General features: G+C 36.2%; 2 protein-coding genes and 1 pseudogene across 2 annotated transcripts; 2 read left to right on the top strand and 1 right to left on the bottom strand.

Moving 5' to 3' along the window:
* Positions 1-614: 614 nt before the first annotated feature.
* On the top strand, positions 615-4,694 carry LOC137739902 (protein CHUP1, chloroplastic-like). The gene is made up of 5 exons (XM_068479645.1): positions 615-1,039; positions 1,526-1,758; positions 1,879-1,976; positions 2,695-3,465; positions 3,553-4,694. Exons 2-5 carry the CDS (start codon positions 1,605-1,607, stop codon positions 4,426-4,428), a joined length of 1,899 nt encoding a protein of 632 aa, XP_068335746.1. The 5' UTR covers positions 615-1,039; positions 1,526-1,604; the 3' UTR covers positions 4,429-4,694.
* A 993-nt stretch (positions 4,695-5,687) lies between these two features.
* On the top strand, positions 5,688-9,037 carry LOC137739517 (polyadenylate-binding protein 6-like; annotated as a pseudogene).
* A 106-nt stretch (positions 9,038-9,143) lies between these two features.
* On the bottom strand, positions 9,144-11,672 carry LOC137739518 (GDSL esterase/lipase APG-like). Its single transcript, XM_068479112.1, has 5 exons — positions 11,223-11,672; positions 10,590-10,720; positions 10,172-10,405; positions 9,596-9,851; positions 9,144-9,488 (listed from the first exon to the last, which is right to left on the bottom strand). The coding sequence occupies exons 1-5, from the start codon at positions 11,479-11,481 to the stop codon at positions 9,292-9,294; spliced, it is 1,077 nt and encodes a 358-aa protein (XP_068335213.1). The 5' UTR covers positions 11,482-11,672; the 3' UTR covers positions 9,144-9,291.
* Between the last annotated feature and the right edge of the window lie 16,273 nt (positions 11,673-27,945).

The following is a 27,945-nucleotide window of genomic DNA, read 5'->3' as shown; positions in this document are numbered from 1 at the left end:
ACAGAACATAAAAAAGAAATCTAATAACAGAAACCAATAATATTGAGGGCAAAAAAATAAAAATAAAATTGAGAGTCATGAATCTTAATAACAGTATTCATAGTGAAATCTTAATAATTAAAATCTAGAGATTTTATGAAGTAAATAATATGTTTGCTTTTTGAAACTCAATAATTTATTTTTCGGATATATGGACTGACTAGTTGGCTACTGTTTTATGCCTGCAAATTAAGTACTTTATGTATAAACTTTCAATAATTTCATCCACATATATTGATATTTAGTACTACCTAAGTACGTGTTGATCAATTGAAAACATGTTTGGTAATAATAATAAAAGTAAGAATTACGTTACATAACAATTAGCGATCATCTGTTACTGAATGGTTGTAGGTTCAAATTCTACTTAAGAAGATTGGATTCTTTCGGAACGAAAGGGTTCGCTTTGACCATTAAAAGTAAATAACCCCCATAATTAATACAATTCCAACTTTCCCCACCTTCTCACCCACCCAATATATAGTTTGCAAATGGAGGGAAAAGAAAAAAACTGCAAAAAGAACAGGAGAAAAACAGAGGCAGCTTAAATATAGCCCATCCACCACTTTCCATGTCCAAAACCTTCCTGAATTATTAGATTAACCCTCTAATTATCTTCTCCTTTTCCATTCAAAGGGCTCAAACCTCTTCACTTTCCCTTTTCGTTTGCCCACCTGGAACCAGAATCTCAATCCCCTCTCTCTCTCCTCTCCTTCTCTATCCCTCTCTAACCATTTTCTTGCACATCACATCGAACATGACATAGGACAAACATTAGTGGGAACATTTGTATTAAAAAAGTATTTCATGTAAGATTTTGTTTTATATTACTAACTGTTTCATCATCCCAGGAAAGACAGGAGAGAGAGGAGAGAGATACAATCACAAACAAACAAATCCTCAACTGCAACATAAATCAAAGACCAAATCAAAACTTTTATACCGTCCTCTTGATCCTTGCTGATTCGTTGCCTCCAAGAAAAAGCTCCATTAAATACTAGTAAGTTTCTCGCTTCATTTTTTTAATCAGCATAAATTCAAAAGGTGCTTGCTTGTTTTTGCTAATCTGAGTTTTTGTTGCTAATCTGACATGGGTTTTATGGAAGTTTCTCTTTCTGGGTTATGTATAAACTTATAAATTGAGCTGGGTTTTGCTTATCTTATTTTATTTTTATCATTTGTGGCTTTTTTCTGTAGTCATGTGATTCTTTCTGTTTTTTGGCATGAACTTTGATCAAATCAGACTTTTAGATTTAGCTGGGTTTTGCTTATTTTTTTCATTTTTTGTGACCCTTTTGGCTTAATCTGTAATGGGTTATGTGATTATTTCTTTTTCTGGGCCATAAAATTTGATCAAAATCATTTTTTTTCCTTCATTTTTTGATAACTAAGTTCATGTTTATTGTTTTGGGAAACGTTTAGTTGGTGTTTTAATTATTACCAATTTCTCCTGTGTGGATTAATCTGACATGGGGTGGTGATGTAGATGGAAGATGAAGCAGAAGTGGACCCATAAATATGTTTCTAAATTATGTGGGTTAATGATTCGCAATTAGGGTTTTTTAATGATGGTTGGGGGAAAGAACAGGGACATTAAGCCCCTTTTGTTGAAAGTTGGGGTGGCTTTTGCTCTCTCATTTGCTGGATTTCTCTTTTCTCGTCTCAAAACCAGAAAGATGAAGCCCTCCCTGCCTTCACCACGCTCTTCGTGCTCCTCGGGTTCGTCTTCTCACTTTAGATTGATCTCCTTCATTTGTGTTTTTTATTTTTTTTTTCATTTTGTTGTTGTCGTACTTAATTGTTGATTTCGTCATTGTTTTGATCATTTTATGTATGCAGATAAAGAAAGTGAAGTTGATTTGGCAGTGAGGCCTCGGCGGAAGGATGACCTTAATGCCGCAAGGAAATCACACAGTTCATGCAATTCGGAAAAATATGTACGTTTAGCTGGATCATAAAGTCTTAGTTATATGCTATGGAATCTCTGCTTGTGCTGTCGATTGATCTCAAAACTTTGTAGCAAGTTAATTACAATAATGGTATTTCTGGATCATAGAGTCTTGGTTATATGAGCAGATGAATTTTACATGCCGACGTAGTTTCACTATGAAAAATAAAGTAGGAAAAACCAGTTTGGAATGATTTATTCGCGTTTGTAGCATTTCATCCTAGTTATAATCCTCTCACTTGTGTATTTTTGTTTATGATTATCCATATAATCCTCTCACTTGAATGATTAAGGATTACTTTTTCCAATTACGGAAACTAAAGACAGGATTATGGAATTTCTCAGTTCATTATTTCCCCTTATTTTCCCTTTTTATGTGCGGCAACTAAACATAGAAGGTTTACTGCTTGGACGGAACTTGATCATGCATTAATTTGTCAACTGTCTGCTTGTCTAGCGATTGCTTGTGTTCTGTGTTTTTCATTTTCCGGCCATGAAGGGGAATATATCTGTATTAAATTCTGGTCACCTTTTCTATGTCCAGATAACAATTAGTTACGAGCCAATATAGGAATTATCTGTTGCCAATATAGGAAGAGGCATTTGGTTATGAGGTTCCCGTTAATTAAGACGAACCCAACGAGTGGCTTTGTTCTTGTTAAATTTTATTTCAGTGAAGTAAGCATGTTTCTGTATTTTTTTAACAGGACGAGATGCACATGCCAAAGGTCTGTAATGTTAATTGCACGTCCAGTGTTTCTCCATGCAGCAAACACGGTGGAGGCAAAGATGGGTTACTCTTACCAGTGTTCAATGAGCTTGTGGAGGAATTTGACTTTGGTGCTGCAAATTCTGGGTTTTCTCCAAGGAAGAATGTCGAAACTCCTAGGTCAGATGCAGACACTCCCAAAGCATATCGATCAGATATGGATGAATATGAGCAAGAAATCAGACACCTCAGAAACACAGTTAGATCGCTTCGAGAGAGGGAGCGGAGTCTTGAAGTCCAGTTGCTCGAGTACTATGGCCTTAAGGAGCAGGAGACTGCTGTTATGGAGCTCCAAAACCAGTTGAAGATAAATGGTATGGAGGCTAAGCTTTTCTCTCTCAAGATTCAGTCCTTAGAGGCAGATAACCGAAGACTGGAGTCACAAGTGGCCGATCATGCAAAGGTGGTGGCTGAGCTTGAGGCTACTAGGGCAAAAATTAAGATTCTAAAGAAGAAACTCAGATTTGAAGCTGAACAGAACAAAGAACAGATATTAGCTCTGAAGAAAAGAGTAGAGAAGTTTCACGATAGCGAAGCTGCTGATAGTAATTCAGATATTCAATTGAAGTTGAGAAGGATAAAAGATTTGGAGGATGAAGCTGAAGAGTTGAAAAAGTCTAATTTGAAATTGCAACTCGAAAATTCTGAATTGGCACGGAGCCTAGAGTCCACACAAATCCTTGCAAATTCTATCTTGGAAGATCCGGAGGTAACTAGCTGATCATAGTTTTCAATTGTTATCGTGTCTTCCCTTGATCATTATTCTTTAGAATTTACGTTTTACACTTTGTTGCAGGCAGAAGCATTGAAGGAAATGAGTAAGCGTTTAAGACAAGAAAATGACGACTTGACAAAGGAAATTCAGCAACTCCATGTTGATCGGTGTTCTGATGTTGAAGAATTAGTTTACCTCCGGTGGATAAATGCTTGCTTACGCTACGAACTGCGGAATTATAAGCCCCAATCTGGTAAAACAGTGGCAAGGGACTTAAGTAAATCATTAAGCCCAAGATCAGAGAAGAAAGCCAAGCAGCTAATAGTTGAATATGCAAACACTGAAGGATTCGGGGATAAGAGCATTGATTTTGATTCTGAACAATGGTCATCCTCCCAAGCTTCATTTTTCACAGATTCCCCTGAGTTTGATGACTTTTCTGTCGACAATTCATCTGCTACAAAAACCAACATGTCGAGTAAAACCAAATTGTTTAGCAAGCTTAGGAGACTCATACAGGGAAAAGACACTCCTTACCACAACCAGGCTGTGTCAACAGAGAAAACTGGATATGCAGAAGATAACGAGTCTCCATCTCCATTTTTCAGTTCAAGTAAATCACTAGCAGCTTATGGTGGACAAGAGGGTCAAAGTAACATATTTGCAACTTCGTTTCATAGTTCATCGAAAGCTTCTTTAGACCTTCCCAGATGGAGAAGTCCAAAGGAACAGGATCCCAAGGATGTACGCAGGGCTCAAAGGCATAGTGACGTGGGAACCCCCTCCGGGTATAAGACCTTCAGCAGGGAGGGTTCTGCGGATTTCCCACTCAAAGATCGATCAGACCAAGGCTCAGACTCTACTGAGAAAGCTGAGCTGGTGAAGTATGCAGAAGCTTTGGTAAACTCTCGTGGCGCGACCCCGAATGTACACAGAAAATCAGCATCAGCATCGTAGTTGATCAACCGGTTTATATACATACACATACATGTGAATCTTATAGTTAAGAAAATAGCAAAAGAGCCAGTTTTTACCATATTTTTACAGTTGAAGCTAGTTAAGAACTAATTGTGTAAAAATAGGAAAGAATTTCAATTGGTGAGAGGAGTGTACTTTTGATTTACATTTTATGAACGAATAATCCCTATCTACCCTTTTTTGCGGTAATAAGAGTGGATTAAAACGATCGATTGCCATCTCCCTCAATATCGCGTGTAATAACAGAGGAAAAAAAAAAAGCGAATCAAGTTTATAATTCCAAATTTAGCTTCAATAACATATTTGCTTTCATGGCATTGGTGGACCGCCACAATAGCGTCGCTTACCATGGAAGTCTTCTCCGTCATTTTTGTTAGATGTACTGATGTAGCAAGATCATAATGGAGCTACTTTACGTTTGTGCCATATGTGTGTGGCCACAACCAATGCAATTTACAGTAGTTCACCTTTTTAATCTAATGTGAATAATTGATAATTAACGAGGGACATTCTGACGGAAGTTCAAAATTGCTATATTTGGAAATGAATCGAATATTGTGTATGAGTGAATGATCTTGATTACTCGAGTGACAGAATATTGTGTATGGAATCCCTTCATTTTTTTTATTCTTCGCATGAGGGTTGAATATGGCAATCTACCTTTTATATTGTCCAGTGATTGTTGACATGCGAAAAATACGAATCTCTTTTTGCGGAAAAATCTTGAACATCCTAGTTGATAAACGACCAGTTACACGGTAGAATTTCCTACTTTGCACATTTTGGATAAGCTTTATTTTTCTTCCAATAATGTCTCTTATTACAATATAGATCATTTATGTGCGTTAAATAAAAAAAAATGTACATAATATCTGTGAGGTAAAAGAAACTAGTGAATTAGTGCACTAAGCGTTCCTCTTTTCTTACATGGTTAAATGTAACCATTCAGTTAGGTTTATTTTTCTAACTTGGGCAAGCACAATCACAACCGTCCAAATTAGATTAAATCAAACCTCTCAACGGTTGTGGATTGGATGCCAACTGTATCGTATAGGAACTTAAAACGCCTCATCAAAACGACGTCGTACAGAAATTTCCCGCCTTCGCAATCGCTTTTTATACCCGTACAGTATCACACACCTCCCTCTCCGTTGTAACAAACAGACAAATCTCTATCTCTCTCTCTCCCCTCAATTTCTCTCTCTTCTCTGAGCTGCAATTCTTGAACTGCAAGGAAAATGGCGGCAGAGCTCTCAGACCCCAAAACCCCAGTGCCGCCACCACCACCAGCCCCTCCACTACCGCCGACAGTAACAGTGCGACCGCAGGCGCCGGCCGATCCTGAGAATAATTTCTCGCTGTATGTTGGCGACCTGGACCCACACGTCACCGACGACGACCTCCTCGCTACTTTTCGTTTCATCGGTCCCATCGCCTCCGTCCGTGTCTGCCGTGACTCTCACTCCGGCGAGTCCCTCCGCTACGGCTATGTCAACTTCTACTCACACTCTCACGGTAACCAAAAACCCCACCCTCTCTCTCTCATCTTTTCTTTCAACAATGGTGGCTCTGCTTCTCTGTACATCTCTCTGTTTCTCTCTCTGAAATTCTTTGTGTGAATATCTAAATCTTGGTTACGTTTTCGTTTTCTTGTTCATGGATGAACCTGTGAAATGGGTTTCTTTTAATAGGTTTTTTTCTTGGAGTTTTATTCTAGTTCTGATGCCCCTAGGGTTCGTTAATCTAGCTATTTGATTAGGGTTTTGGGGAATTCTTGCTAATGGAGAACCGAATTTCAATTTCCATAAATGGGTTTCCAATGGTTCTGTGCTTAAAGAATGTCTTTCTTGAAATGGGTTCCCAAATTTTTTTTATTAGGGTTTAATTTTGGGATTTTCCTGTTCCATTTTTCTGAAATGGGTTTTCGGCGTCCTTAATTTCTTCTCCTCTGTTATCGTGTATGATTTTTTGGTTAGATTTCTTGACAAGCTTTCGGTCTGTTTTGGTCAGCATCCAAGGCTATGGCTTGTCTGAACCACACTGAGCTGAAAGGGAAAACCATGAGAATAATGTGGTGTCAGAGGGATCCCGTTCCAAGGAAAACTGGTCTTGGAAATGTCTTTGTGAAGAACCTTGACCCTGAAATCACCAGCACTCACTTGCAGGACATGTTCGGGGAGTTTGGGACTATACACTCTTGCAAGGTAGCCGAAATAAATGGGAAGAGCAAGGGTTTTGGGTTTGTCCAGTTTGAAAAAGAGGAATCGGCTATGGCTGCTGTCAATGCTCTCAATGATACAATCATTAAGGGGAAGAAGTTGTAAGCCCTCTGTTTCCTTTTGTCTTGTCTATTCTGTCATTTTGTTTGCTTTTGTGATGTTTGATTGTTTATAGATGGTTTTGTCAAATGTGTTGAGATCCCTTTCATACATGGTATTGATAAATTGGTTAATGGTTACATGTTTATCGATAAATTAGTTTTGCATTTGTTGTTAATTATTGGTTAATGGTTACATGTTTATCGATAAACTAGTTTTGCATTTGTTGTTAATTATAATTGATATAAAGAACTCTCTTGTTGTTTCTGCATTTACATGTGTTGTTTATAGTTTCTGCATTTACATGTGTTGTTTATAGTTTCTGCATTTAGTGATATTATTATTTGTTCGTCAATAATTTTGTTCCCTCATTTTTCATTAGATATGTATCGAAATTTGTGAAGAAAAGTGAGAGGATACCAGCCCAGGATGAATCCAAATTTACGAATCTGTTTGTGAAAAATCTGGATGAACATGTAACTGAGGATCTGCTTCGAGAGATGTTCTCTCAGTATGGAAGTGTTCATAGTCTTGTCATCATGAAGGATGAGAAAGGGAAGTCAAAAGGTTTCGGGTTTGTTAACTTTGAGTCACCAGAAGAGGCTAAGAAGGCTGTTGAGGGAATGAATGGTGCACTGCTGGGTAAACCTGTAACTTAATCATGTTGTAGCGTTTTTTGTTGATAGTATAAATGTGACTGCAACTTTCTCTAATAAACAAACTCAAAATGTGTATCAGGATCAAAACATTTGTTTGTAGGAAGGGCTCAAAAGAAAGCTGAGAGGGAAAAGCTTTTAAAATGTAAAAAGGAAATGCTGAACAGTCAGATTGAGAAACTTGAGTCTACGAATCTCTATGTTAAGAATCTAGCTGAATCTGTTGATGATAGCAAATTAGGAGAACATTTCAGTGCCCTTGGGAAGATTCTATCGGCGAAGGTGATGCGTGATGGCAACGGGATGAGCAGAGGTTTTGGTTTTGTTTGCTTCTCAACTCTTCAAGAAGCTGCAAAAGCTCTCAGTAATCTTAACGGTAAACAAGATCTTGTTGTGTCTTTTCCTGCTTTTGCATCTGTTAAGCCTATATTTGGTTTATGCCTGTCTGATTTGAGTTTGTTTTTCTCAGGAGCTATGTTTGAAGGAAGAAAACTTTATGTGTCTGTAGCTCAACGAAAAGAAGATCGCTGCAAGGCTTTGCAAGATTACTATACTCTTCAGCTGCGACAAAGATCTTTGCAATCTCCAAACTGGCCTGCCCTGCACCCGGTCCAGTACAGCGTTTCCCCAAGGCCTCCTACGGCTCCTCTACTATGCCCGCCAGTCATGCATCAAAGTTTTGGTACTAATGTTGATGCGCATTACCCTTTTGTAAGTAATCCATCTTATTTCCTAATCAGCCTCATCGTTTGTGTGTGTTTCTGCATGTGTGTATTTAGTGTTAATTATTCTTACTTGATTCATGATGTCACAGGTTCTAAGCAGACAACCACAGTGGGGTAGCAGCACTAGGAATGAGAATTTCCAGAAGAATGTAGGTTCAGTTTTTTGTTACTTGTACGACAAGGAAAGTGTCTCAAGTTATAATGCTGGCTTTTGTTGTGGCTTGAACTGATTGTTTTGTTACTTTCGCCTGTTTTTAACAGTCCAGGACATATGCTAACTCAAATGATCATACCAACTCTTGGAATCATGGAGGTTATGAAGCTACAGGATACCGGAAGAAGGTTTACAAACAGAGTGGAGCTGCTGCAGGAAGTTCAAGATCAGCAACTACAGGAGGCAGAGCTCCTCTCACAGAAGCATCAATCACTGGTAGCTCCAACTCGAAGACAACTCTAAGGGATCGACGCGGCTTGTTTGTTGAGAACCTTGAGGTCTCTGAGTAATCATGTTTTTTCGATTCAGAGGATTTTTATGTTTCATTGACAAGTGACTCTATAACATTGTTGTTATCTGCTGTGTCTCTCTCCAGCCTGGGCGTGCAGCACAGGTAACAGGAACATCGGGAATGCTGTGGGAGTTGAACAGTTCTGAGAAAGCAGCAGCTCAAGTTTTGAAGGTGGCAAATGGTTCCAGGACCAGCAAAGATCGTCCATGTTCGCTAAGGGTGGCCGCTACTTGAGCTCAAAGCCGGTGTCATTTTGCCTTTTGCCATATAGCTTTTTACTGCTACAGGTCCTATCAAAGCATTTGATGCTCTCTTTTGGTAAATTTGCAAATCACTGCAAAAGATTTGCTAAACGTTTAGCTTAAATCTGACTAATTGGATCTGTAATTCTCTTCAATAGTAATCAATTAGAACATGATGTTTAGCTAAATGTTGCTCTCTCTCTCTCTCTCTCTCTCTCTCTCTCTCTCAATTAACAAAACAAGACAGTTTATAAACCATTTGATAACTTAACAAATTGCATACAACTTATTAAGCTTTTGAGTCGCCATCTTTGCAAACATTAGCAGTATCTAAAAGCAAGTAGTAGCAGTCTTTAAACATTTTTTTGAGATATAGAAAGATCCATATAATCCCCTTATCCAATGAGGGAGATGCCTTGGAGGATCAATGCATCGGCTAGAACTTGGTTAGCGGCTTCAGACGGATGGACGCTGTCCCAAAACACGTATTGAGTCGCATTAGAACAAGTTCCGATCGACTTGGGGTTGCACAGCAGTGATGTTGTCTCTACAATTCCCGTTCCACAGCAACCTCTCCTCGCTTCGGTGAATCCTGTAAGATTACCAGAGAAAATAATAGGTTCTTATCCGTATGCATATATTTTTTCTCAAGTAGATATATTTTTTCGTTAGGCTACAGGTTGAGACGTAGTTCAGTACCGTAATTTGCTGGGGCTTTAATGGCATCATAGAGCGGCTTGTAAATGTCGAAGATGACGATTTTAAGACCGGAAAGTTGTTTTTGGAGATTTCCTGCTGCGGAGTTTATCTTCTTGTTAAACCCTTGGGCATCAGAGTTGATTCTAGCGACGCATCCTTGCTCATGGTTTCCAAATAAGGTGATTGCAGCCGGAAGGCAACCCAATGGAGGGAGTGAGGTCACACCGATCTTCCTGGCTCCCAAGTGATACAAATCCTAGTTTTCAAGGAAGCGTAGCAAAACCTTAGGATCCATTCGGACGACATGTTTGAAAAAAAGGACTCGCGGATTTAATCACAAGGTAAATTAGTTTTGAATCAAACCATCTCCTCAAACGAGCCATTAGTTTCACAATCAGAAATCTAAAATAGAAATTTAACCAAAATTCCATTACTTAATTAACGTAGTCCGCGTGACAAGTGATGTATTAATGTTAGTGAGATTCACTTAAATGAGGCAACAGTCGGGTGCAATAACTGAATTATCGTTTTATTACGATTAGAACTATTTAAGAGGAGCAGTGAGAAGATATACACCTTAACGAAGCCTTGGAAGACACCAACAAGGATGGAGCCATACTGGTCAGGAGTGTAGACTTTGTTAACAAAAGGGTTGACATAGTAATTCTGAAGAAAGTCACTGTTTCCTGCACTCAGTAAATAGAGAGCATCCTTGACGATCGATGCCGCTTTCTTGCTGCCTGCTACCTTGGCAAGCTTTGTCTGGTATTCCTTGTAATATTGCAGCTGCTGGGACAATGGGATTGCATGCTGCATTCCACACAAGTTCAATTGTATCAAAGTTACGACATTAACATATATATAACAGCATTTATCCTTGCACCTGAGATCCTGTGTTCAAAATGCCCTCCCGGGTATCATTTGTATATAAAAACATAATACATATATAAGTTCATAGCATAGACTACTGTTATAAATAAGATTGGAATTTTACGTTTAAGGTTGCTGCCTTTTCATCGTAACCGGATGCAGCTGAAGCGAAGTTGGCACCGATCAGAAGGTTTTTCCCTGATGCTTGTGGGCTAAGATACGCCGGCGGATAAGTAGTGAACCCCAGAGTGTCAGCTGCATATATAAAGACAAAGATTAGATTTTTACCAGTCAGTTAAATTTCCTTATGATCACGAAGAATAATGCAAGAAAAATCATATTCTCTAACCACATTAGAGACTTACGAGGCAGTTGATGCGCACTTATTACATCAAATCATGTGTCAATTACTACCGACAACTGTTAATTAACACATCAACTACCATATCATATCATCAGTTAGCATGCTCCCTCTAACAAATTTAATCGCAAATGCAGCTAAAGTGACCATATTATTAATCTAAAGCACTCAAAATTCTGAGCTGCAAAAGACAAAAAGAAGCAAAACAGTCGAACTGGCTATGCAATCAAACAGTCATTAATTTCACTAACAATTTAAACTTTCAGTTCTGTTAACTAAAAATCTTATGCAGATCAACATTAAGTTGCCCATTATGCTAATTAAGAAGCAATTAATTACTGTTTAATATTGTTAATAACAAAAGAACTTTTGTTGGAAGCTAAATTTTCAACTTACCAGTGATGTCAGTTGCCAGTTTGCCATTGCAAAACCTCCCAGTAGGCTGATGGCTCACAAAGTCCCTTCCATAAGGAGGGTAATTAGCCTTGAAAATGGTAGGGAGGTAGTCATTGTTGCCCACATCAACTGCAGAGTCTCCAAACGTCATGATTGCCGGAACAAGTGTGGTTGACTCTTGTGCATAATTTCCTCCAATCACAAACGAAAAAGCCAAAACCAAACCAAAAGCTGCTGCTCTCAAGAAAAGGCTTTCCATATTGTGAAAAACAGAAGTGCTTTGTGTTGTGTAATTAGAACTTATAAAGTGATTTTGAAAATGGCCCTGTAGAAGTTCCCTCTTGCAGAGGGAAGGTGGAGTCTGTGTTTAGGCATTGAATGATAGATCAACTGGTTTTATGGATTTAATTACCCATGCACTAAAAATTAGGAAATGAGAATCACACAAGTTATGTCCGTTATATCGTTTGATTTATTCAATCTGATGCCCAAACTTAATAAATTACTGACCCCTTTGGTGTTGCTTTACTATTTGAAGACAAAACGTAGGTTTTTTTTTTATTTTTTGGGTATTAAATATGGGGTTGCATAGGGTGGTTGAGAGGATAGCAGGTGGAGGCATTATTAGTTAAAAGGCATATCAAAGCTGCATGTGATGGAGTTATTTTGGTGGTTCTGAAAAATCTTCTGGCCTAGCACGACTGGTTGGACAAATAAAGCATGGAAATAGGTGGCTTTACTAAGCCAACTAAAACTAATAAAATTAACATGTTGCAAATGCATTACGTCAATTGGTTAAGGAATGGTGTCATTCAAGTTCATATCACTTTTCCGTGTTAAAGATACATTGTTTAGAATATTGTAAAGGAAAAAAAAAAAAAAATTGAATTGTGGGTCAGATTCAATTGTCAGAAATTGAAATAAAAACTTTGCACTTAAATGGGTTCCTGAGCATGGTATCACTCTAATAGACCTGGGCGGTAGAATAGGAAATGAAATGAGCGCGATTAGCTTATTTTGAAGTTTACACTAAATTCATACTACTCTAACAACCTTGGTTAAGTTTATAACCGCAATTATAATTGCTTTGTTTTGATAAAAAAAAAATAAATACGTATAATTAATTTTGATTAACTAACCTTGAATTAATCTTAAACCTAACCCAAGGACGATCAAAATACACTAAAACGTGCATCGAGTCCTACGGACATTGTGAGTCACAAATGGATGAGGTCTCTTAATGTTTTAGAAATAATTGGTTGGAACCGTTCTTTATAATTATTGATGATTTCGGACCTGGCATTTGAAGTGAGGTCCCACATTTGCCACAATCTACGGTCAAGATCTGCAACAAATCAAAGTGGATACTCGTTGCCATCAAGCTTTGCCAGCTTCAACGTTGCGACGCGTTCTGTGCTTGTTTGATGTCTCTGGAAATTAAATGAGACTCAGACTTAAATCTTTTTCGAGAAGAAATATAGTAGTGACAACCTATATACATAAATGGCTTTGAAAAATTACATGTACTTGCTTGATCAAAATACTAGCAACCTCCAAACTTTGGTGGTTCGACCAAAACATATTATATGCAATAAAAAAGGCCTGCATAAAAATGCGATCAACCTAACCATATATTATTATGTAATTATAATAGGTATAAGCGTAAACTACCAGCATAAAAAGGCTATCCAAATTAATATTAACTCTTATCATGTGCACATTACGTGATTTCATTTGAGAATAAAATCGTCAATTCACTAGATTTTCAGACACAAAAACTATAGAATTATACATATTTGCATAGGTCGACATTTTACAAATCTAGGGTTTTTAATTATTTTAAAGAACGAAGCAACCAGACTACCTTACATGTTGTGCACATGCTTCCATTTAACATAAATTTGGATGGAATGAATGAAAAACTAACAGTAGGAGGAAATTGGTAAAGTTCTTAATTTTCCAACTAAAATGTTCAGGAGGAAAATCGAAAATTAAGTGAAAGTTCAAGAGATAAATCAGCCGTTTACTCTATGTATAATTTGGAATTTGGAAAACTGTTGGAATTCGAAGCAATCATCACCATTATTTAAATTGCATACTTGAATTCTATGAAAAATATTATATAAATTCTATAGTACTTCAACTCCATGTTTAGATCCCACTGCAAAATACAGTAAATACTTACATAATAGCAATATATATATATATATATATATATATATATATATATATATATATATATGCTTCTTCAAATTCCTATATGATTATAGGATTGATACACGATTTATAGCTATTTTTTATTAATATGTCCAAATTCGTGCCATAAGATCATTAAGAAATAATCTTGTTTAAAACAGAATAATTATACAACCTGATCATAATAAAAAATTTACACTGATATAAACAGCATGGTGGTGTTGCCAAGCATATGCAATCACAACTTGGATTAAACATGCAGTTCATGTATATAATCCAACGTTAAACCTAATAGGTTTTAATCATATATATAATTAATGGCTCTAATACCAACTGTTACTATATGGTTATACAAAAAAACACAAATGAAAGAGCTGGCTTGCCTGATCATGAAGCGGTAGCCATTGAAGACCAAATAGAGAGGGTCACTACTACAATATTAGCTTTAGGTGTCAGATGATGGTGGTGGTTTAATAAGCCATTATATCGAATAAAAGATATCTGACACATTATTCAGTTAGTGTCAGATAACAATGAAGTCCTGTCGGTTATATTCGACATAAATTCCTAGCGGATATTTAGTGGCGGATACAACTGCCATAAAAGTATTATAACTGCCAATATTTTTGAATTTTTTTTATAAATATTTTTAATAGATTCTGATGGTTTTGAAGTTAATGGTGGCGGTTATAACCGACAAAAATTGACTATTTTATTATTTTAGTTTCTGGTGGTTATTATTTTAGTTTTCTGGCGGTTATAACTGATAGAAATTAACTATTTTATTATTTTTACACCAAAAGTTTTTCAATTTGTTGTTCATTTAGATTTCTTCCTCTTGCTCTTCGGATTTCTTCATCTTCAATCTTTATTTATTTAGAGATTTTAATTTAATTAGTAAGATAAATTAGGAATAATTGTGTTCCATTAGTTTATTTTATTCACTTAAATTGTTATGAAGAAATTCGATAATATTATTTCTAAATATTTATGTTAAATTGACAATATTTAATATACCATAAATTGGTAATATTTAGTAATATAGGTATATATTATGTTAATTAATTAAATATTTCACTCTAATTGCTATGAGGATATACAAAACTTGAATTTAATAAATAATCAAGAGTGTAGATAAACATATTTTTGTTAACCTTTTATTGTTTTTTAATTTGTTTTACTATGATAGGTGTTGGAAATTAAATTGCAATTGTGATAGTTCGAGGTTGAAAGATAGGGATTGAAATTTCTAATAGTTATGTCTACATGATAGGGATTGAAAGATTGTAGACATCTTAATTTCAACGTAATATTTGCTCTCGTATCGGTTGACAATACCACGTAGTGTGTATAAACAAGTTTAACGGTCAAATCATTGAAAAAAGTTTCGTATAATGTGTATTGTGTCACAATGGTAGATTAAATAAACACTTAAGAGTTAACGTTATACTTCCATTAAGTATTAAATAAGATTTCACTCAATATATCAGCTCATCATGACAATTTTATCACAGGCTTTGTAAGCCCGTTATAAAAAGTACAAATTCACCACAGGCATAATAAGCATGTGATGAATAATGACTTTTTATCACAGGCAAATTTTAGTCCGCTATAAAATAATAGTAAATGACTACGGACAATACTGCACGTTGTAAATATAGCAAGTCACCATGAACAATACTCGTGATCAATATTGTTAATTTCCACATCATTTTTCTTACATCTACCACAGGTAATACTCGTGATCAATATTATTTATATCCACAACGCTTTTCTTTCGTCTACCACGGACATTATGTGTGAGAATCATTTATACTTACTTGAAATTAAACATTTAGAGAAGGCGGCAAACCAAAATTTTGAACATCTTTAAAATTGAAATTTTCACACAACCACCGCACAATTCCCAAAGTATAAAGGAAGTGAAACGGTTAATCTCATCAATCAAACACTCTTCTCTCCAGTTTGAAGAAGAATCGAGGTCGACCAGATTGTTGTCTCCCTCATGTCCTTCCTAGTTTGAAGAAGAACCAAGGTCGAGCTTCACGTTTCGGAGAACTCTCTCAACACTCTCTTTTTCTTTTAGATCTTACTTTTTAAAATCCTGCAGGTAAAGGTGAGCAAAAGATTGAGCGATTTCATCACTTTTGCAATAGAAAAAAGAGAGGAAAAGGTGATGATTTCAATCCTAAATACCCTCCTTATGTCACGTTGCTATCTTCAATTTATGTTTTTGTTTTCTTTGCGGTTGCATGTTGCTCTCTTCCTAGAATATACATCTAGAACATTGGTTGAACGAATTGGGATTTTTCATATTTCAAAATTTTGTTTTCTGGAGAAAGGGATACAAGCCGGACATCCACATTCTTTCGGCGTACTCCATTATGGGTGTAACGGAGGCATGAACTCTCTTTCCAGAAGAGGGATTAGTAGTAAAAGTTTTCCCAAAAGATTAGGAAAATAAATAACTCCTGCCCAGGTTTGAATCTCGGGGTGGGTTCAAAAAACCGAAAACCGAAAAAAACCGACAACCGAACCGGACCGAGGCCGAAAAAAAAACCGAACCGAAACTACAAAACCGAACCGAACCGAATTTGGTTGGTTCGGTTTCGGTTTTTGAGGTTTGGAAACCGAACCGAACCGATATATATATAATTTTTTTGAATATTTATAAATAGTTTAGTCATACAATCATAACAAAACAGAACCTGTTGCCAAGTTGGTTTCAGTGAAACTTTACAAGCTGGAGGCATGGGTTCGAACCCTCATGCCACCAGGATTTGTGAGATTATTTTTAATTTTTTAATCTTTTTAACAAAACCCTTTATTTTTCATTCCGCCTGGCCTCTTCTCTCTAGACTCTCGTTCCCTCCCTTCCCTGCCTTCAGTTCTTCTTCTTCAGTTCAGAGTTCGTTCGCAGTCTCGCGCAGCCTGAGGCCCTGAGCCTCTTTCCGCTTGGTCCCTTCCGCTTCGCCCCTCCCATCTACTTCTTCTTCCCCACAGCTTGCATACAGACAAAGAGAGAGAAAGAGAAGAAGGAGAAGAAGAAGAGCCGCAGAAAGAGGGCAAAGGGGAAAAGGTTTTGTTATGGGCTACTTGGTGAGAAGAAGATGGAGGTCTGATTCTCCAATTTTCCAATTTGTTTTTTTATTTTTTTTATTTATGGGAAATTTATTAATATGTTTGGATTCTGAGAAATCATTCAACCCTTTTCGCTAAAGTTCTAATCCTCTGTTTGTTTACACCCATATGAAATTGCAGAATCTAGGGCAAGCAAGGACAGCCGTCATCGATGGATCTAAAGTCGAACTGGGTGACCTCGAAAATAACTTCATGGGTATGTTTATTTTTTGTTTTGGTGAAATGGGTATGTTTTGAATAGTTGTTTTCGTGTTTGATTACTGTTTTTTCAGTGTTTTATGCATTTTGGTTGTCAGATTTTTGGTAGTTGATGAATCCAGTGTTGGGAAATCGAAAGGGAACTGTGTTCGCCAATTTCTCCAAGAATTGCTTAAATTTAGCTTTGTATCTCGATTTTTCGATTGTGTTCTACCACGAAGATCGTGAATTTTGTGTAGTAACTGTAATATTCGATTTCTGAATTGGTAATATTCGATTTCATTGGTTATAATCTGTACTCTGTAGACATTTCTATTGGGTGCTATATTGCTATAACCATTGTTTTAATTTTGGTTTATAAACATTATTCAGACATTTGTGATTTTGGTTATAAACATTGGTTTTACTCCCTGACATGAGACACACTGACATAGCAAATGTTTATATGCATAATCCTGCATCAACATTTTTGCCTTTTCTGCATTTTCTGCATAATCCTGCCTTTTCTGCATAATCCTTCATGAAATTCAGGGGTAGTTATTTCGTTTGGTGTTCTATCGATCTACCTTGGCTTTACTCCCATAGCACTCTGCCACTCTATGTACTTTAATTTTGTTTCCTTTGGGTTGTGCTTTAATTTTGTTTGGCTTGGCTTCAGTTTGTTGTATTGCATAATTTTAGTTTACTATCTACAATTAGAGTTAGTGAGATTACTCTCGGTTTCAATATTTAATTGGGGTTTTTTTGGTAATCAAATTTTCAGAGCTTCATTCTTTCCTATATCTAATTGGGTTTCTTTACAGGTTTTCATGTGGATGACTTTGAAGAAGTGGCTTTGAATGTGAAGTGAACTTTCATATTTCCATTTTTTTTTTAAATAATTTTGGAGGGAGAAAAAAAAAAAAAAAAAAACCGGAAAAAACCGAAACCGAACCGAGAAAAACCGAACCGAAAAAAAAACCGAACCGAAAAAAACTGAAAAAAATTTGAACCGAACCGAAATTTCGGTTCGGTTTCGGTTTTGAGAAAAAATCGAACCGAAAAAAACCGAACCCAGCCCTATTTGAATCTCTTTGTTGTTGTGGGTGCTTACTCATTTTCAATGCCAACAATTGTGTAATTTTACTTTTTTTTTTTTTGTTTCAATTGTTCATAAGGTAACAAAACACGGTTAGAGTATTTCACTTCAAAGGACTTCGTTTGGATGTGTTCAAGAAAAAGTGAAGTCTTTCAAGTGATGATTTTCTTGTTATTAGTGGCCTATCTGATGCTTCATGTGTAGTGTAGTATTTTGTAGTACAAATCAGTGGTGGTTTTAGCTTTGTACGTCTTGTAATACATTTTGAGTATATGATTATTCATGAAATATTGTATTATAGTAAATGTGCAAATTTGTTGATCTTTTATATATTTAAATTATTATTTTTTTAATTTTGAATTTTTTTTTATAACAGGCATTCGCCGTGGTCAATTAGTAAACCACAATGGCCATAACGCGTGGTGTTAGATTTTGAGTTACCACGAGCTTGGTCCGTGATTAGTATCTAATTAACAACGCTCTTTGCCCGTGGTATAAATTAAGACTTTTCATCACGTCTTGATACCTAACGGGCGCAATCTCCGTGGTGGATTGCAATCTACCACGGGCATCCACCGTGATAGATGAACTGTTATCTTCTAGTGTCTAGTGTAAATATCTTAAATTGAAAATCGAATTCGCTCAATGCATTCTTATAGGGTCGAGGAGTGTAGCTATAAAAAAAATCATTAAAATCGGAGCTAAAATAACCGTTAAATTATGATTTTTCGTTTATAACCATCGAAAACTTTTGTTCAGTTAGCTAATCTCTGAATGTTTGTTTTTTGCGATTTTTTACGTATGCGATCTCGGAGTGTGTACAAACAAGTTTAACGGTTGGATCGTTGAAAAACGTTTCATAGAATGCGTATCACATCAAAACGGTAGATTAAACAAACACATAGAGTTAATGTTATACTTCCCCATCAAGTATAAAATAAGATTTTGTGGTATCCACTAGTGTAAATATTTGAAATTGAAGATCAAATTCATTCAATACATTCTTATAGGGTCGAGGAGTGTAGCTGTAAAAAAAATCATCAAAATCAGAGCTAAAATAACTGTTAAATTGTGATTTTTCGTTTATAACCGTTGAAAACTTTTGTTCTGTTACCTAATCTCTGAATGTTTGTTTGTTGAGATTTTTTATGTATGCGATCTCGGAGTGTGTACAAACAAGTTTGACGGTTAGATCATTGAAAAAAGTTTCGTAGAATGTGTATCGTGTCAAAACAATAGATTAATTAAACACTTAAGAATTAATGTTATACTTCTATTAAGTATAAAATAAGATTTTGTGGTATCCACTAGTGTAAATATTTTAAATAGAAGATCAAATTTATTCATTGCATTCTTATAGGGTAGAGGAGTGTAGCTATAAAAAATCATTAAAATCGGAGCTAATATAATCGTTAAATTGTGATTTTTCGTTTGTAACCGTAAAAAACTTTTGTTTCCGTTACCTAATCTCTTAATGTTTTGTTTTTTTGCGATTTTTTATGTATGCAATCTTGTATTATCTACAAATAAGTTTGGCGGTTAGATCATGGAAACTAGTTTCGTAGAATGCATATCTTCGTTAAATTTGCCTAAATTTTGAAGTGGGAAAAGTAATTTGTGCTAAATTTTTATTTAGGTTTCTCAAGTATTGATTAGACAATATTTAGTTTGTGTGATGACATTTTCATTGTACAATTATTTTTTCGTTTCTTTATCGCATATTTTACATTATTTATTATCTATTAAACCAAACAATTATTTATTTAATTTTTAAAACGTATTCTATTTAAATACATATTATTTAATTATTTATTAAACCAAAAAATTATTATTTTATTTTTTAAAATCGTAACAAATTTTTTGGGGGATTTTTGCCGTCATTTTCTTTTTTGTCGGTTTTTATTTTAAAAAAAATGTTTCTATTGGTTTTAATCGACAGTAATGAAAATTTTCCTTCCTTCCCCCTTTTCTCCTCTGCTCATTTCCTTCTCCTTTTTATATTTTTTGTTGAGCATACAACTCTAGAGTCGTCCAACCCACCGCATACAAACATCGTACACGCACATTTCTTCTTCCCTGTTACATGGTTTTTGGATTTTTGCTTTCTCTGTTTCTCTGTGCCGTTGCTTCATCTGTTCTTTCTCCTCTCTTTTGCTCCTCAAAGTCCAATCGAAGCCCGTTACAGAGCACCGAAGAGAAAGACGAGCGAGCCTCTCTTTTTCTTCATTGCTTTTCTCATTCTTCTATTAATGGTGGTCGTTTCCGTTGATTGTGTAAGTGTTTGATGTTTGAATGTTGTGTGTGATTTGGGATCTCCATTGCTTTTCTCTTCCACTCTTTCTCCTTCATTGAAGCACCTCCGTACCCATGTATCCTTATCTTCTTTCAGTTTTGTACGATTTTAGGGTTTTTGGATAATTTCATGATTTAGCGATTTAGCGATTTAGGGTTTAGTTGTTCTGTAAAAGGCGTTAAATATATATAAAGTTGTGGAATTTATTTCTTGTTGTTCTTGAAAACTCATATTTCAATTTGCAGCTTAAATCCTTTAACGCTGTATACTGTTTTCTATTTTCTTAATTGGAAAAGTGAAAGAGTGGTTATTTTTCAATCTCACTGGAATCTAGATTCGTCTTAGTGAAATTCAAACACCCAAAAATTGCGAATGTGTGATTACAGAACAACGAAATTAAGTAAATCAAGCATACAACATATGGTAATTTTGCTCATTGTGGATGGTTATATACGTGTCATCCTCTCTAGTATCACAGTCGAGAAAGTTTTCATGAATTATGTGCATTATACTTGTGTTGAATCTTTCAGCACCACTATAGGCGTAATCACTAACGGTGTGATGTCATTTATGGTAGGGATTTGAGTAACGGGTGGTGGAAATTGGTGAGCTGTTGGTTTTTTAGTCTCTTTTGAAGTTTTCATTTGTATAAGATAATGGCTTGAAGATATAGCAGTGATTCGAGTGATGATGATGCGAGAGGTGAATATTGTCATCGTAGAAGTAGAACTAAGCGACATGATGAGCGTCATAAAGATGTAGGGAAAAGTCCACTAAGAGGGATCCTAGAGGCAGAGAAAGTTCTGATGAAGAAGGGGAGTTGATAGAGAGAAACAGGGGCAGCCAGAGGAATGAAAGTAAGCCTGAGAATGGGTGTAGAGAACGGGAAAAAGGTAATTACCGGGATGAAAGGGATAAACCACATAGGCATGAGAATGAACATTAGAACGGAAAAATGATAAAAGGGAAGAGCTCAGAACATTAGAACGGAAAAATGATAAAAGAGATGATGAACTTTTTATATTTTTTTATTATTAATATATTTGCTATCGGTTTTATCCAACAGATAACACTTTTACTTATTATTAATATATTCCATGTTGATTATAGCCGACACAAATTCTGTCAGTTTTATATATTTTCTGTCGGTTTTATCCGACACAAAATGTTTTTATTTATTCATTATTAATATATTATCTATCGGTTATAGCCGACACAATTTTTGTCGGTTTTAGAGTTTTCTTCGGAAAATTCATTTTCTGATGCAGACAATTCTGTCGCTTATTATATCCGCCACTGCATCAATTTTCTGTCGGATTTTGCTTAATATCCGATAGTAATACACGTTTCTTGTTGGTTATCATAGCGACACTAATAAATGGTTTTGTAGTAGTGGGTGGAGGCTGTGATAACCAAGGTCTTCTTCAAATACCTAGCCGGATACAACTACTTTATGAGAAATATTATGTTATGTGTATCTAAGATTTGCAGGGACCTTAGTATTTGTTCAAGCTAAGAACTAGGGTTTCCGTCCATAAGGGAACCAAATCCCACTTTCTTAGCTACCAAGTGAGGTATCATAATCACAAGTAATTAAGGACTCCATCAATATAAGACACTTAATATAAGATTGATACCTTAAGAGTTCAAATCACAATCTACATTATTCTCCAATATTACATTCCTATTACATGTCGTAGACCACTTAAAGGTTGATTTATACTGGATAGGTTTACATGTCAAAATGGTCCTTGCGTTATAGTCATAGGGTCAATTTAGTCCCTGTATTTTCAATTTGGACAATTTGGTCCTCGTGTTTATCTTTGTTAGCCAATTAAGGACTTTCCATCTAATCTCTATTAAAAAATTCCGACCTCCTCCCTAACGTTTTCTACTCTCCCAATTTTCTTGCACCCCCACTCTTTTCTATGTCACAACCCTAAGAATTTTTTAGATTAGAAGTTTTATCTCTTATGTGTGTCATTTCTCATTGATTTGCATTTTCTTTATATTTAAATTTAAATAAAGAGAAAGGGAATATATGGCTCTCTTAATTGAGGTCTGTTTCTCATTACACGGTCAGAGGCAAGGTAGTCGGGGTTAATTTTCTTGTGACTACGAAGATGGAACTCGCGCGGTGACAAGTAGGGTCATGGTGGATCTAGAGACATGTTCATCGAGTTGCCTGCATGTGTGGCTAGGGTTGGGGTCGGGTCAAGGACAAGGTGGATGTCATGGTAAGTTTGTTTATTTATTTTTCATTTTGAAATTATATATTTTTCTATTTTAATTGAGAATATTTTTATATAATAGGTTGAGATGTTACATAGTTTTCAAAGCGCAATAGATATGGAAACTAATGTGAGTACTTGCATGTTTTGATTTTTGCATTTTCATATAGTTATGGCAATTGGAGAAGCTACTAATGTGATGCATAGTTTAACCTTGTTAATTTTTCTTCTCGAAGAATATCATTGTGGCAAGAAAGAGGAAGCGAATCCATTGTGACTTTTCAAGTGAGGCATCAATAGACAATCCACAAATTAAGGTTGTTACTGTTATAACTTCAAACAGTAGGGTTGCTGCTGTTATAACATCAGGTAGTACCCAAGGGGGTGCTAATGGTATGCCTTTTTATAAATCTCAAAAGGTGTTCTATTTTATAGCATGAAAATGTTCCCCTTTTCTTTTAGGTTGTTATTGGTGTTTTCAATTGGTTCTTTTTTCCTTGGTCCTCGTCCTGCATGCTTTCTTGTTAACAAATTTGGTTAAGCTTTCATGGATTATTGTAATACTATGGTGTTATTGCAGCTCTTACCCATTTTCTAATTTTTCACTGTTGTGTCAAAGTGTCTTCTTGAATGTATCTTCGTCACGATGTAGCGTGAATTGGTGCATGATTTGATTATTTCGATAATATTTCATTGAGTTTGTTGGCTATGAGTATTATATCTAACCAAAGACATGGATGCTGTGGATATCTAAGTTGTAGCCTTAATGTCAATGGAAGTTGTAGCCTTAACAACTTAAGACATGGATGATTAATTTAGTTGAGTGACTGTCACTTTAGATATGCCTTGTTTTTCTATCACTTACTAAGTTATATATTTTGGTCCTACAGATTTGAGAATTAGCCCAGCACATAAAAAGAAATTGCTTTGTTTTTTGTTGGTATGGTGCTCTTTTGTGATCAAATTGGATGATCTATGGGCAGTGGACATGGAGGATGAGTTGGGAGATTGCCTTTTTTTTTTTTTTTTTTTCGGGGTGATGCTGCTTTGTAGTCATGATTTGTTTCCTCTGTCAACTTTAGGTGCATCAGTTGTAAAGAGGAACAAAACATTTTTTTGTTTGTGTCAAAACCTTCAATTGTATTGTAATTGACAATTTCTACTAATTAATTTAAGTATTTGGAGTCTAATGTGTTTGTGGTGATTTTTGTTATCTTTCTTTTGTGTTCCTTACAATATTAATTTAGATGTTATGAAGTTAGGTTTGTTTAAGATGAATTGGTAAAAATAAAAATAAAAATAAAAATAAATGTAAACTACAGCTGCAATATTAGTAGTAATTGTTGATGGTAGTCTTTTTTTACGACATACAACATGTGCCATAATTGCTTTCACAGTATTACGACATTCAACAGGCGTTGTATCAAATATAAATTACGGCACACATGTATGCCGTAATTGTTTTCGTAGTATTACGACACTTTATTAATGCTGTATTTAATACCAATTAAGGCGCGCAAGGCACTCCTTAAAGAGCATTTACGACACGTTTTGCTTAAATTATTCACGGCTACTAGAGAATGTCATATGTGACAAAACGTCTTTTACGATAGGGGCTTTTATTGCTTGGGGGCTCACGCTGTAAATAACCTTTTACGGTGCTTTTTGTGCGCCACAAAAGACCAATTTTGTTGTAGTGAATATTGTTAAATTTTTAACAAAGATTGGGCGGAATGTTCTTAATTGGTTAACGGAGATAAACACGAGGACTAAATTGGCCAAACTAGAAACATGGAGACTAAATTGGCCAAACTAGAAACATGGAGACTAAATTGGCCAAATGACTATAACACAAGGACCATTTTGACATTTAAGCTTATTAGATAAATCCAACATTTATATCAAAAACATTGCACTAAAACTAAAAGAGGAAAAAGATAATTTTGATGGTCACAAATTCGCCGAGCTGGCCTCTGGGCTCAGAACATGCTAGTCTCTATTGGACTTAGACTTAGGGTCAGGCTTGTGACACAAAAGTGGGCTAGCTCGGGCAATAAAATGGAGAATATCTAAAGTAATGGTCTTTCAACTAAAATCCGTGATCATGGGTCATTTAACTCATCAAAACGTGCAATTATGGTCCTTTCGTCAACTCCGTTAGAACTTTCGTCAAAATGAGTCATGGTGGAAGGACCATTGCTACATGGGTTAAAATCACGGGACCAGAGCTCCAATTAGGTTAAAGTTGAGAGACTATTTCTCCAATTGGATTAAAGTTGAGGGACCATTGCTACTTTCTCATTTGGGTTTCTATATTTGCCCCTTTAATTCAGCCTCACGTGTGTGGTATGTGACTCATTTTGATGAAAGTTCTGATAGAGTGAATGAAAATGACCATAGTTGCACGTTTTGATGAGTTAAGGGACAAATAATCACGAATTTTAGTTAAGGGATCATTACTCCAATCAGATTAAAGTTGAAGGACCATTGCTACAATTTCCTCTTTTATCAAGATAGGTCTACTTGTACTATCTAACTGAGGGACTTTCCAATTCCATAGAGATTGATTTCATCTTAGACATCATCTCAACGGAACTTCCTATTCAGTTTCATTGCCACTCCACTTCACTCGAGCTAGTTCTGTTGCCAAACACTCCTTTATTCCCACCACTATTTCACTCATGGTAGGCCTTTTGGTGGCATCTGCAGATACACATGCCATTGCTATTTCCAAAGCTTTCCAGCCAAAGCTAACATTGAAGTTCTTGTCGAATCTCGAATCAAAGATCCCGTTAATGTCCCCTTTTCAAGCAAGAAAGCAACCCAAGCACTAATGTGATCATGTGTTTTTGATAAAAACATGTTTACTAGTGATAATCTCCAACAGCACAACCCCAAAGCTATAGATATTGCTTTTCTCATTTAACCTGTTTGATAAGTAGTACTGCAATATAGACCATGCAACTCAAGTCATTATCTTATGAATGTTTATGTGTAGCCATATATAATGATAGGTGAAAAAAACTAGGATAAAGTACTAAAGTCCCCCAACCTTTTAGTATAATTCCAAATTGGTTTCAACCTTTTAAAACTTTCCAAACAAGTACCCAACTTATTGAAAATGTCACATCCGTTAAGTTCCAGTTAAAAATCTGTTAAATTAACTAGACTTACTTTGTCTCCAAAATCAATAGAAGGTCATGGAAGCATAGTCTCCACCCAACTAATGGTTACCACAACCCTCATCATGCCATCACCTGTAAACCTATCGCAAAACCATCAACTTCACCCTACTACTCAAGCCACCAACTTCAAGACGAAGGTTATGGAGGTTGCATCATGGCATGGGCTGCCATGATGCAACACCACCATCTTCACCGCCCACAAAGAAAAACTAGAAGCTTTATGAGCCGGGAATCGGCGAAAGAGGAAACCATATGAATATAAACAAACTCCTTGAAACCCTATCTGAATTCTTAACCCTCTTCTTTATTAAGAGATTGCCCTCCTAATGTAATTTTGATTTGGGTCCATTTCTGATTCAATTCAATACCAGTTTGATCATTGGGTTCCATATTATATAATCTATGTTTGAAATTTAGATTTTGGGGCAACTAATATTAATATTGTCCATGATATACCAAAGTGGTGGTTGAATAGAATCTATTTTTGAAAAATTAACTAGGGCTTGACGGATGTGGTATTTTTAATAAGTTAGGTATTTTCTTGGAATGTTTAAAAAGATTTTGATCAATTTGGAATGACACCAAAAAGCTATATATAGATATAGATATCCTTCTCTCTATATCTGGATCCTCTACCAGATTTTCTGTCTAGCAGACAATACAAGGCTGCTTTTAATCTTAACCGTTCACAATGATCTAATGTCTAGGAACTGTTTAAAGAAATTTTAAATATTTGCCAAACACTTAGAAGTGACTCCCAAACAAGCACTGAGAACAAGAATTACTTACTCGGGGGCAAGGTGCCCTGGAGTTCCAGCAACACGCGTCGATATATAAGAACCGTCCTCCGTAAGAAAATTTCTGGACATGTAGAAATCAGATATTTTGGCTTGGAAACTTTCATTGGGCAATATGTTTGATGATTTCACATCCCCGTGGATTATAGGTGGCTTAAAACCATAGTGCAGATACTCCAATCCTGCATTTATAAATTAAGACATCACTTGCCAAAGATAATTGAGAAGATCATAGAGACGATATGCTAGCTAATTAAAAAAAGATTATGAAGTTGTAGACCTTGTGTGTGACATCCCGTCCCGGAAATATCAAAATGTACATATGAAAAGACATTTTTGCCCCTAGTTCGTTTTCGTTTTGTTTATTGGTTGTTTGTGTGCCTCGTTGGCATGTTTGGAACCGCACACACACAGCCACACACTCCACTTCTCCCTGTCCCTTTCCCTGTCTCTCTCTCTCTCCCGAGTCCTCTATCTTTCTTCTTCTTCCTTCAACGTACGGACACACACAACTCACTCAAATCATCACAGATCGAGGGAAATAAACCCATTTTCGAGCTCGTGAGGTCGAGGGGAGCACGATCGTACCATTTTCAGGTAAGAACTCTAACGTTTTCACGTCGTTTTCACGAAGACAGTTTGGGGTACTATTCATGCAAGATTTATTTAGCACGTTTTTGGGATTTTGAAGCTCATAGGTAGCTTGGTGGTGTCCCAAGGAGCCTCGGAGTGCTTCGTTGGAAGTGTTTTGACATCGGAGAAGCCTGGTTCGAAGTTGGCCGGTTTTGGTTTGTGTGGACAGGTATGATCGCATGGTTTTTAGCTTTTAAAAGTAGTATATCGCGGTTCTACTAGTCCTAAGCTTCAATTTGGCTTTTGAATCATGGAAATTGGTTGAGAAACGAACGAGAAAACACGATTTGCAGGTTTCCCAGTTTTCAGGCGTCGGCGACGTCGCCGGAGGTTCGCCTGAGAAGGTGACGGAATATTCCGTCAAATCTGACGGAATATTCCTGACGCCGTTGACCGAATCCGTTAGAACTAACGGAATATTCCTCACGGCGTCAGTTGACGCCGTCCGTGTGCACCGCACGTGCCTACGCGTGGCCGGCGCGTGGGGGCGCGTGCGGCGGAGGAAAATTTTTCTAAAATTATGGTTGTGATCCTGAGGTTGTGTAGAGCACGTTGGTATATTCATTTGTCCATTTTGAGCAATGTATGAGAAGTTATTACGAGAAGTTGGTTATGTGCTTTAAAATTAACGTTTTTGTAGTTATTTAGCGTATAGGTGATACGTATCCCGAGGACGAGCGTGGTCACTCGAGGCAGGGGGGCTACGACCCTTCCACATACCAGTGAGTGGGCTTTTGGTTTTCCGTATATACCTATATACATTTATATTCCCAGAAATTTGATTAAAAAGGGTTATATGTGTTATGCCATGCACCATATTCTTATTGTTTATGCATTATCACATGCATTAGTAGTGGTATACATTTATATATGCGTATTTGGTGTTGTGGACGCACAGGTAAGTGCCAGGTAAATGGTATTCATATTTACATTCAGTAGTAGTTTGAGATGCTTAGAGAGCTCATAACCTG

This window comes from Pyrus communis, chromosome 7, assembly GCF_963583255.1.
Source record: "Pyrus communis chromosome 7, drPyrComm1.1, whole genome shotgun sequence".
NCBI classification, from domain to species: Eukaryota; Viridiplantae; Streptophyta; class Magnoliopsida; order Rosales; family Rosaceae; genus Pyrus; species Pyrus communis.
Note: the sequence above shows the minus strand (reverse complement) of the source record. Positions and strands in the feature narration are given on the sequence as shown.

What these genes read in the sequence shown, in the direction of transcription:
- LOC137739518 (XM_068479112.1), bottom strand. Translation starts at nt 11,481, where the DNA reads ATGGAAAGCCTTTTCTTGAGAGCAGCAGCTTTTGGTTTGGTTTTGGCT. An exon ending in AAAAGGCAGCAACCTTAAAC is followed by an intron (nt 10,406 to 10,589) that starts GTAAAATTCCAA and finishes TGTGGAATGCAG; the next exon opens with CATGCAATCCCATTGTCCCA. An exon ending in TAAAGCCCCAGCAAATTACG is followed by an intron (nt 9,489 to 9,595) that starts GTACTGAACTAC and finishes GTAATCTTACAG; the next exon opens with GATTCACCGAAGCGAGGAGA.
- LOC137739902 (XM_068479645.1), top strand. Translation starts at nt 1,605, where the DNA reads ATGATGGTTGGGGGAAAGAACAGGGACATTAAGCCCCTTTTGTTGAAA. An exon ending in ACGCTCTTCGTGCTCCTCGG is followed by an intron (nt 1,759 to 1,878) that starts GTTCGTCTTCTC and finishes TTATGTATGCAG; the next exon opens with ATAAAGAAAGTGAAGTTGAT. An exon ending in CATGCAATTCGGAAAAATAT is followed by an intron (nt 1,977 to 2,694) that starts GTACGTTTAGCT and finishes TTTTTTTAACAG; the next exon opens with GACGAGATGCACATGCCAAA.